This window comes from Centropristis striata, chromosome 15 (assembly GCF_030273125.1).
Source record: "Centropristis striata isolate RG_2023a ecotype Rhode Island chromosome 15, C.striata_1.0, whole genome shotgun sequence".
NCBI lineage: Eukaryota > Metazoa > Chordata > Actinopteri > Perciformes > Serranidae > Centropristis > Centropristis striata.
The window spans coordinates 33595339-33607611 of NC_081531.1; the positions used below are offsets into that span (position 1 = coordinate 33595339).

The following is a 12273-nucleotide window of genomic DNA, read 5'->3' on the forward strand; positions in this document are numbered from 1 at the left end:
AACTAATTAAAACTGACTGAATTTGAAAACAATAACTGACAACGAAATTAAAACTAAAACTAATGAAAAATCCAAAACTAATATAACCTTGATAGGCATACACTGAAATTATTGATAACACTTGGGGGCCAATTCACAAAAAATAGATTGAGGCAGCTGAAGATTAAATGCACATCACTTGGTCCAGTTCACGAAAGATATTACACTAATGATATTAGACAATCCTACAGAGTTTTGCAGCTGTGTGTGATTTGCCCCTTTTTTTGCCTGTTTGCCATTATAAATGTGGGTCAGCCTGAGCCAGAGACAGTTTTCTCAGGAGGGGCTTAGCAGAGAAGAACTTCTTTTTTTTAAGTATGTTTTTTGGCCATTTTTGGCTTTATTGATAGTGGCATCATACAGAGTGAAAGAGAGAGAGGAAGACATGCAGGAAATAGATCCGAGACAGATTTCAACTTGGGCTTTAATATATATATTAATATGAACTTTACCAGAAAACCATTTCTATCAAAACCTCCTAAAGGCAACTGGAAAAGGGCAAAATGTAAGCAGGATTTCAAAATAATTTGTTAATATAATAACCTTATGATTTTTTTTCTCATGTATTTTTTAAAACGACATATGGAAGAGATTTATTAATTTAGAAGCATTTTTATTCAACTTTCTGAAGACGCTAATAATTTCTGTGAAATTGTTTCTTAGCACTGATTTTTTTTTTTCGTCGGTTTTTAGCAATGTGGCTTATTTGCATATAAAAGGTAGCCTGGGTATACCCAGACTGCCTTGCGCGCTCGAATTTGATTTCGAACCTCCAGGCGGTCTGGAAACGAGGCGATTATCTTAGCCCTGTTTTAGGGATCCAATCACAGAGCGGGGAGGGACGGTGAGACGATGACGCGTACTACTCGGAACTCGGAAGCTTTCCGGATCCAACATGGCTGCTGCGGACGCGAAACTCTCTTTAGCTCTAGATGGTGTTTTAAATAGTTTAGAGCGAAAGTTGAAAGGCGAAAGGTCTCTCGGCAGCTCCGCTGTCCCCCGGCTCGTAGCGAGATCACCGGTAGCGGGGCTATTAGCGCCGCACGGGCGGTTTCTGCGGCTCGTTGCGCCGAGCCGGTGAGACCGCCGGTCACCGCCGGTGATCTCGCTCCGAATCAGGGGACAGCGGAGCCCCCAGAGACCCGCAGCAGCTTGTTTATTGCCCATAAAATCAGTGGATGTGTGTGGCTGAATGACATGAGGGGGAATAAAGCGTGAAAATAAATAATCTTGCAGAAAGCGAGAACTGGAGAAGCAAAGCAGCAGCAACACTCTCTCACAGACACACACACAACAAACATCCATCTCTGTTGCTCTACTACGTCATCTGGTATAACTGATCTGATTGGCTAAGAGCTACCTACAGACGCTTTGATAGACATTCTAAGCGTCCAATAAACGGCTCCGGAGGATCGTAAACCACGCCTCCTCTACGGAGAAATGCATTGAAGGTGTCCAGACCTAATCTCCAATGAGATTTGGTCTGGTGTTAGCCAGGCTATATAAAAAGGGCCAATTTTGCACAAAAGACTGTATGCATATTGCCTCATTTATATATGTTCAAATAGCACAGGAGCACCATGACACTAATAGTTCAGCAGCGCAGCATTTCTCTCTTTGCTGTTGCTTTGAGATTTGGGCTACGTTTACATGATGACGGTCTGAACAGAAGACGCAAAAGTGGCGTCACGTCTTCACTTTTTATTCCGCGTTTAGACGAGCGTTTTCAGGAGGAAATCTGCTGCATACGGTGACGCAAAAGTGTGTGGAATTGGACTGTATGCAGCCAGGCGGCATCACTTAAAGCCATAAGAGCATCTTTGGGCATGTGGAAGTTTTCACGCCACGTATTTCCATCAGCTACTCCTTCCACAAAGTTCTCCACCATCACTAGATCTCCCAGGTCTCGTCCAAAGCCGTCTGGCTCGCCTCCGACCAATTGGTGCATCCAAAATGTGATGGAGGTAATTACAGATCCTTCTCTGTTCACTAATACTATCTGTACATATCCTGTACATTTGGTGGAAAGACTCCTGTAAGTTTATTAGAGCTGCCAGAGCAGCTTGAAGGTCCGACGCATGGAAATAATCCCACGGTTCTTTATTTTCCTGTACTGGAGCATGTACAGCATGTACATGTGACATAAATGCGTATGCAACGTGAGCAGATCTGAGCAGAGTTTTGTGTCTTGTCAGTGTAGACGACACGCTACGGCGGAGCGTATTCACACTTTGAAGGGTGGTTTCAGATTTTTGCGTTTTTAAGCCCCAAATACGCCATTACCGTCTAAACGAAAGGCACTTCCGATAAAAAATGTTGTCGTTTTTACCCGCAAGCGTCCTCGTGTAAACGGGGCCTCAGATGATTTCTATCTGTGCACATTTAGCAGCTGCAAAAGCTGCGTAATCCTTTTGTGAATTTGCCCCCCAGTGAGGCTCATGATGTTTCCTTCTCCTCAGCATGCAGCATGATAACAAGATTTGTTTTCCTGCAAGCCATACAAGAGCGCTGTACCTGCATAGGAGGACAGAGGCCGGTGAGGCTGTGAGGATCCACGAGACTGTCCAGCAGAGTCTCATTCAGCTGTCCGTCAAATAACAAGCCAGCCACGGCGTTGCCAGAGTTAGACGGAGAGGCACAGGTGAGCATAGAGTGAGACCTGAGGGTCACACAAACAGAAAATTCAACCTTATTCACATACAAATTTAAATAAAACAGTTTATCTACAGCCCAGAGAAATAAACAAAAGAACAGAAAACATACAATTATCAATATCTTAAAGACAGTACAGCATATGATGACAGAGAATCCCAAGAATAAGTAGAGCACGGTCAGTGAGTTTCACGTTTCTTGACAACATCAATAGAATAACAGAAATGAATGAAAAGAGGAAGAGAGTTCAAAGAGGGCATTAATGTGGGCGAAGGAGCCCAGTCAGAGGGTTAAGTAAAGAAATAAGTCAAGAAGATGAATCATTTTCTTTTCTCTTCCTTTAATCTTTCCGATCAGCTTAGAAATATCCCATTATTTGAGTGCATTTGTGCCTGAATTTTAAAAAAAAATGCACACTGAAGGGATTTATGGATTCAGTTTGAGATAACACCCACTGATGTTTTTGTCAAGTGGGAACTGTATGTGAACTTCATAGGTCTAATCCCAGCACAGCCTCTTATGTCTCATAGAAATGTTGGTAACACTTTACAATAACCATCATTTATAAATGGTAAACAGATAGTTTATTAATGTTTAATCATCATTTATAAACAGTTTATAGGCCATTTAGAATGGTAAATAGATCATTTATTACTGTTTAACTAAGTAAATAATGTATAAATGGCTAATAGATGGTATATTAATGTAAATGTATAATTAATTTACAATTAACAAACAATTACATTATAATTAATAGTTTTAGTTTCACTCATTATTACACTTTTAACACCATATTTAGTATGTTAATGATTTTGAAATGATTCATATACCTTTAAGAAATCGGTTGAAACCATTTAAAGATTAAATATGTATAGCACTTTGTAAATGGTTAATAATTGGTTTATAAACCATCTATAAACATCACTTAAATGGTTATTGTAAAGTGTTACCGAAACTATCAACTTACATTAATATACCTTCTATTAGGCATTTATAAATTATAGTTCAACATTAATACATTTTCTATTTACCATTCTAAATTGCCTATATACGGTTTATAAATGATGATTAAACATTAATAAACTATCTGTTAACCATTTATAAATGGTTATTGTAAAGTGTTACCATAGTTTCTTTACCATAAACAAACAATTACATTATTATTCTTAGTTTATTAATAGTTTTGCACTCATTATAACATTTTTAACACCATATTAAGTATGTAAATGATTTCAAAATGATTCTTATACCTTTAAGACATTGTTTGGAAACATTTAAAGATTAAATATGTCTAGAATTTTGTAAATGATTAATAATTGGTGGTCTATAAACCATCTATAAACATCACTTAGATTATTTTATTTATTTTACTATTTTATTTATTTTACTACTTTTAACTGCGTCTTTTATTTTATTTTACTATGTTTATCTGTTTGATTGTATTGTTTTATTTATGGCATCATTTTAGATTTATACACTTATTATTTATTGCTGATTGGTATATGGAATTGTTTGTTTTATTGTTGATTTTATGTACAGCACTTTGGAGACGTTTGTGTTGTTTAAATGTGCTTTACAAATAAAGTGGATTGGATTGGATTATTGTAAAGTGTTACCATTTATATTTTGGATATATCATCATTCTTCTCTTCCTTACCCGTGGACGACCCAGGTATCGGACTCATCAGCGCGGTTGACGTAGTTCTCGGGCAGCAGGCCCGACAGCCCCGTGCCCAGCGAGGTGCCGTACACCCAGCCTTCACTGGCGCTGCTCTGCTCCACCGGAGACATGAAGATGAAGTCTCCCGGTGCCAGCTCCAGCTCATCGTCATTCTGAGGCGCATATGGGTACATGACCTGCAGCGTCTACACGGGGCAGACGGTAAACAGCCATCAGACAGAGGTACTGTGGGATAAACATGCCCATCTTGCACCTATTTTTCTGGGATATTTACAAATATTAAATTTGGGTGAAGAAATCTTTGAACATTTGCAACCTAAATTAATTAATCTGGTGCACTTCAAGGTTTCAAGGTTTTAATATATATGCATTTAAATATATAAGTATTTTCAGTTTACACTGAATGTTGTCACATAACTTACAAAACGTGTGTTCAAAGTCAAGCAAAAACAAATACATAAACAATTGCCAGAATATTTAGCTAAAGATAATAAACGTCATCTTGATACATTGCCGGTTAAGGTAATTAGTGACGTCTCAGTCGCTAAAGTTATTGTTAATTAATTTATATGCGTCAGATGATGATGATGTACTATGTGCAACTATGCCATTCAGAAAGTTATACATTTCTTTATTGTGTTTACAGGGACCGAAAGTCTGCTTTTATCCATTATTGTTATTTATAAATAACTGTTATTGTATTGTACTGTAAAATAAAAAATAAAAAATCACAGAACATATTTCCATGATGAATTATGCGTCACTGCTTTTATGAAACTAAGTAGCGGCCAAATTCAGCCAGGATCAGTGAAATATTCAGGTTTAATCCACTTTGTGGCTTTTACTTGATAAATCGTGGAGATTCAACCTTAAAGCATCTTCTTCCATTTTCACAAATATAATAATAATTACATAATATGTGTCAGAGTGCTGATTCAATTCACATCCATGTCATGAACTGATTTTGAAATTGCGGCGCTGAATTTATTTATTTATTTTTATTAAACTGATAAGAACACATAGGCTACTACACTTGATCTTAGCGGCGGCGCTGAATTTAAGCAGGACGTCCAATTATGCAATGACGCACAGCTGCACACTCTGAAGGCTGTCCCTTTTATGCGTTACACCAGTGAAAGGAAGGACTCTTGCCTCGCCTCCGGAGGACCCGACTCCGAAGGAAGGATCCTACCAAGGAAGGATACTTGACTTTGGGACACAGTTTGTGTCTAAAGCACGCTCGCTGATCGTTGCTTATGCATCATCTTCTTCTCCAGCAGGCTGTACGCTATCCAGCGTAATGCTGCCCTCTAGCGGTCATATCCATATCTAACTAGGGGTTTTTGGTGTGTTTTTTTTTTTAAATATGATTTTAAAAACAAAAAACAAAAATCCTGAGCCGGATTTCCTGCACCATGCCAGAGGTCTTCAAGCTCTGTATTTATATAGCCCCAAATTACAAATCTTTTCGATAATCAAAGTTTTGAACTTGTGTTGGATTTTTTTAATGAGAAAATGTGACATATTATACCAGAAATGTCAGAAAAATGTAACTGAAGTGAGAAACAGTAAGGACATAAGGAAAAAATAGTAAGGAACTTTACCTCATGATTGGCGAACCGAATGTCTCTGGAGAAGAGCACAGCCAACCAGTCACAGCCGGAAGACACGTCCACGGTTTTGGCCAACTTCTCCAAAACTGGAAGGTGACTGGCTTGGAAGTGGTACGCCAAAGTGACATGAAGTTGTTTCTTATGAGGCTCGACATGAACATCTGGACAAAGGAAGACATGTGCACAGCAGATGTATGTATAAGTAAGTATACAAAAGGATGTGAAAAGGATGTGCTGTTTTCCATCTTATGGCAGAATAAATATATACCATCTGGTGACACTGCTCGGCTCATCTCCAAAATATGATTAAAGGAAACACAATGAGTCAACTGTCCACATATGAATATGAAAATGAGAGCCTCTTAACCCTCTGAACCCCAAAAAAACGCTGTTTATCATAGAAAGAAACTGTAAAAACAGACATTATCGTCGAAATTGGAAGTTTGACAGTCCTGAAATGGATCATAGGTTACGAATCATTCCATTAGAAAATGTAACCACAACAAAGATTAAAATTACTAATACTAAATGTCTCATTTATAACATCATAAAACTAACTAGATCCTGTTAAAACATTAAATTCTGCTCCTCAGCGACACTGAAGACATGATTGATTCTGCTGAGAGGAACAAATATTCACTGAAAATCTGTTTACGGAGAGCGGAGAAGAGAGGACAGGAGAGGTTGTAAAAATGCAAATAGTTCAATATGTATAACACATGGAGAACAAATATTCATGACACTTGTAGGCACTTGGAAAAGTTTTGTATATATCAATTTGATTATGTCATTAGAACTGTGTTATGCTGTACAAAACACCCTGTAACGGCTTGATTTCAGAGGGTTGAACTGCGGAATTTTGAACATTAAAGTTAGGTTTTCCATGATTTCTATCAAATTTTGGTCTCAAACCTGCTTTTGCTGCTGCTTCGGTTGCAAAATCGGAAGCGAAAGTCTTCAGCACTTCTGCCATCTGCTCCTCTACAAAAAGGCCGATGAAGGTGGAGGAGGTGTAGAGCTCCAGCGGGAGGGGCATGGGGATACGGCCCTTCCACTTGGCTACAGTGGTCTGGAGAGCGTCGGCCAGAGCCTCCACCTTCCCATCGGCACACTGGGCACGACAAAACAGAATGTTAGCATAAAGACACGTTAAAGAGCCAGAACGTGATAAACACAGACACTGACCATGAAGAACTGGCAGAGGGTGATGTGGGGGAAGATGTTGTGCGCCTTGTTCTTGCCACAGGAGAGGCGGGACTGCTGCCAGAAGTGCGAGAGCTGCTGGAGCAGCGGTCCGCTGGGCCGCAGGTACAACACATACTCTCTGGGCAGAGGGTCGTCCAAGAACGGGTCGTCCACGTGGGAGAAGAGCCTGGAGCGACAGAAGTGGGAGATAAATACACCGTAAGAAAAAAAGTCGGTAACACTTTCTATGAAGACTACATCTATAGTGCATTATGAGCGCATTCATAGTGAATTATAATGCTCATTATAATCAATCATAATGCATTATGACTGCATTCATAAACACATATAAAGCTTCATGATGCACTATAACAACAGTTATAAATATAGCTTATAATGACTTATAAATCCAAGTGTCTTATGAGTGCTCTTGACTGATTATAAACTACAGGCTGACTGATGAGGCTTATAATACATTACAACTACTCATACCCCTCTATACACACACCTCAACAATCAATTGTTATAAGGACTCATAGGATGCCATAAGTATAAATAAATGATAGTATAGCTAATCATGATGAATCATGAAACATCATGATTAGCTATACTGCATTATAGATGCGTCTATATGAACCTCACTTTACTTAAAGCATACATTGATCATTTATTTAAGTGTAAAAAGAACAAAACCCTGTAAAATAATACAGTAAATTCCTGGAAAATAACTTTACAGTGTAGGAGGGATGATGTCCAGCAGAGGGCAGCACTGTTGTAATAGCACAGTGACACGTCTATACAAAGTAGATGTTATATTTACAATTACAGGAGTTTCTGTTTGCATTAATAATAACTGTGGGAGAGCATGTGAGTCAAAGTGTGTGATGCTCTCACCAGTCACACGCTGCCTGCACGTTCTTCCCTCCTGTTGAAACCAGAGCTTTCAGGCTGCAAAGAGAAAGAGAGACCAAGATCAAAGCACAGTCACAAAATCAATAGTTTCTCTTCCTGACCGTGTTTATTTGGAGGATATTGCTGTGCTTCCACGTGACAATGAACAAAGAACAAACATCCCAAGAGAGCTGTAAAATAACCCCAATAATTCAGAACAGGAGTTCGTTATTCATACCAGAGGTTCATGAAACAGCACTGATGCTGATGTGAAACACATTCTCTGCAAGGAGAATATAAAAAAAAACATCCGGTTCTGTCATCAATGAAGCGTGTTCCGTCTGCAGTGTATACTGGCTTTAACATCAGACTGAGTCAGTCACTGAATAAAAAATGAATAACAGAATTATAATAATTTATTGTAAATATTGCTTTCCTTATCTTATTATCTTTTTTTCTGATGCTTGCTTTGGCAATATATACATTGTTATGTCATGCCAATAAAGCCAATTGAATTGAATTGAATTGAATTGAATTGAATTGAATTGAATTGAATAGAATAAAGAGTGAGCACTGTGTTATTGGAGAAAATCAGCTCAGTCTTCTGTGGCGGAAAGTTGTCAACAAGTTTGTCACAATAATAATAAATATGACGGTGAGAATAACATAATTAAGTCTTGTGTTTGAGTGTAATGAAGAGTAAAAACGGAAAAGGGCAGTGTTCATGTCCCACAAAGTGATTTATCAGTCATTTTATAACTTCTTGAGACTCTTCTGAAACGAGAGAGCTGATTGCATGATTACTCTCGAGTGCTCCAAATCTAATTAGTGTCTTTTTATAAAACCTCTGAAGGGAATCACTGATTCCACCAGCTTTCTTCAGCTCCGAGGGAAACAACAGTGTCTACACGTGACTGTAATTCTTCATCTCTGCCCAGTTCCTCAATCAATCAACACGACAGTGGCATATTTTATTTTATCTGCAAAGATTTGGCACAAATTAGTCCAAATGTTCTATTGAGCGTTGCTCGATTAATGTATTCAGTAGAGCTGGATGCAACTGGAAGTATATGTTCAGGGTTAACCCATAAGAACCTATGGTGACACCCGTGTAACAAACACTTTAAATCTTCTAGAATCTCCCATATTCAGCTTTATGCTTCACCTTAACTCATTAAATCCCTAAGTGAGGTATACTGCGTGACTGGAAACAGAAATGTGTAAAAGTAGCTCATTTTAAAAAGCTTATTTTTTGTTACTAGGCTAAGTTTAAACCCATTTAACAATTCTAACCCGTTAATAAGGTGTCCTGTGTTGCATTTAACTTGTTCTGACCATATTTATTGAACAAATTAAAGTCGCAATTTTGATAAATGTTATGGAGATGCAAAATAAAAAGGCAAATTTGTGTCTCTGTAAGCAGAAAATGTGTCTAGTTTTTTTCTTTTTTTAAATAAAAAATATCATAAACATAAATACCATAAACGCCCATTGTAACGTATATGTCACATCACAGATCTTTGACATTTAGGGGTATTTTAAAAAAACAAAACATAAAAAATGTGTTCTATGTGGTCCACTTATAGAACACATCCTTTAAGGACAACTGGGTCTGGGTTCTTATGGGTTAAGCCTCTGAACCCTGAGACATTTCAGGCCGTTTTTTTTTTTTTTGCTCTTTTTAAATTAACTCACTGTGTCCTTGTATTTCCCTGCAATATATAAAATATATAAGTCCTGCAGCTCTATGGAACCAGCACAATCATAGCTAGAACAACTCAGACATGTATATTGTGCAGAATAACACAGTTAAAATGACAAATAAATCATAAATATTAAGATAAATCATAATATCGGAAAAACAATGTGTGTCTCCACATATTATACATATTGAACTATTTGCAGTTCTGTCAATATTTGTCACGTGACCGTTCGTCTCAGCAGAATCAATCATGGCTTAATGTTTTTAACAGGATCTTGTTATTAAAAATGGTCTGATTTTGATGACATTTTAAATCAGACATTTTGACAGAATTATCACAATTTTAAGCTTCGTTTTGTTTTTTTCTAATGGAAACATTTGTAACCTGTGATCCGTTCAAGGACTGTCAGAAAATTCACATTTTGACAATAATGCTTCTTTTACAAGAAACAGGCCTGGGGTTCTGAAACAGGAAATGCACTCTGAGTAACTCCACATAGCTTCCGCAGTATTTAACCATCAAGAGTCTCATCTTCTCTTTAGTTGTTCAAGTGGAACAAAAACTCCAAAAAGATGCTTACTCACTTATTGTCATTCTAATTAAGAGTAAAAACAGTTTACAAGCAGAGCCTTTGTTTGAATCCACAGCGTGATGCTGCAGCGTCTCTGTGTGCGACCACGTTGACAGCGTTGGCTGTGCCATTCTAGCGTTTAAATTCAATGAGCTATTTTTAAATCTGTCCCACTGAGAGGGTCCTAGATACGACAGAGTCCCTGAACCCTGGGGCCGTGTGCCCTGACAGAGCGCAACATGCAGCATGGGAACGCCAAGGCCACAGCAACGTAACAGATGGCTGACACACATCTAGCACAACATGCACACACTGATATATTTCTTTTCTCTTCTTTTCTTCTTTAACATATAGCACTCCTTAGCAATGACAGTTAGCTCTTAAAGTTGTGTACTTACCCGATTCCTATGGTCTATGTCTAGTACACTGCAAAAAAGCCAACTTGTATTTTTTGGCCTAAAACAGTTATTTAAGTTGGTAAAACTTGGAAATATAATTTATTGACATTTAGGGCAATAATGTAAGTTAGCACAACAAAGGAAGCCAGTTGTCTGCTCAAAAACAAGTTTGTGAGTTGTTGTTACTTATATCTTTAAGTTGGGGTTCACAACAAGGGACAATAGTTCTGATAACTCTTATTTCTTTGTTGTGAAATGCGGGAAAGCGCTGAAATTCTGTCATTAGCGAAAGCTAGCGGAAAACTGAAGCTAGCGGCTAACTGATGCTAGCGGCGCTGCTTGTTACAGCTACAAGAGTAGCTTTTAGCGTATCAATGCTAACTCAAAATTGTGGTCGCAACATTAGCTGACATTTCATAGCGGCGTTACAATCGTGCCAATTCAGAACATTGCATAACTTAGCAGAAGTAAGGATTAAAAGTTATTACAAGGTCAAATTATAAATTAGTACAATTTACAGAGTTGACAAAAATCTGAATTCAGAGTTGAACAAACTCAAAAAAAAACTTAGAATATTTAGTTTAATTGTCCAACTTAAAATGTTATCGAAGTTTGTTGCCTTGAAATTTTGAGTTCACCCAACTTTTCTTTTTTTGCAGTGTACCATCAGGTTGAATGCACTTATTGTAAGTCGCTTTGGACAAAAGCGTCAGCTAAATGACATGTAATGTAGTGTAAATGTGCACGGTGAATGAAATAAAAGACAGAGAAGAAGACAAAAAACTTTGATGCAAGTCTCCTGTTTGTTCACTGTATCAGGACTACGACTGTTGGCTGACAGATGCAACATTAACCTCACTGATCCCTTTTTATTTTACACTGTAAACCTCCGAGGTTTGAGACACAGAGACGTTTGCAGGCTACAGTTGTCTTATTCAGAGATTCAACCTGGTGCTGTGTGGAGGAGGAGAAGAAGGGGATTTTCTCTCAGAAGGCATGATGGGATTACAAGCAGATGTGACTGAGACGTCACAAAATCCAATTCAGACGAGAACACTGGGTTGCCTGCTTCTTATCTCGGTGGAGTTTTATCAGTGAGAAATAATAGAAAAGAGGTTTACTTGTATTTAATCTGCTTTTAAACTACTGAAGCTTCTGAAAACCCTGTTCCAGCTATAAATTATTATACAGTACAGGCCAAAAGTTTGGACACACACCTTCTCATTCAATGCGTTTTTCTTTATTTTCATGACTATTTACATTGTAGATTCTCACTGAAGGCATCAAAACTATGAATAAACACATATGGAATTATGTACTTAACAAAAAAAGTGTGAAATAACTGAAAACATGTCTTGTATTTTAGATTCCTCAAAGTAACCACCCTTTGCTTACTAGAATATAAGACATGTTTTCAGTTATTTCACACTTTTTTGTTAAGTACATAATTCCACATGTGTTCATTCATAGTTTTGATGAATCACAATGTCAATAGTCATGAAAATAAAGGAAACACATTGAATGAGAAGGCATGTCCAAA

The 12273-nt window shown here is 37.8% G+C and overlaps 1 protein-coding gene across 1 annotated transcript in view; it reads right to left on the reverse strand.

Moving 5' to 3' along the window:
• ubash3ba (ubiquitin associated and SH3 domain containing Ba) overlaps positions 1–12273 on the reverse strand; it is a 34164-nt gene that overhangs the window by 4762 nt on the left and 17129 nt on the right. The window contains exons 2-7 of the mRNA XM_059352264.1: positions 8065–8118; positions 7171–7357; positions 6898–7096; positions 5977–6146; positions 4349–4557; positions 2554–2698 (exon numbers count right to left, since the gene is read on the reverse strand). Of these exons, the coding sequence (XP_059208247.1) occupies positions 2554–2698; positions 4349–4557; positions 5977–6146; positions 6898–7096; positions 7171–7357; positions 8065–8118 (964 nt within the window). The remainder of the gene's footprint in view (positions 1–2553; positions 2699–4348; positions 4558–5976; positions 6147–6897; positions 7097–7170; positions 7358–8064; positions 8119–12273) is intronic.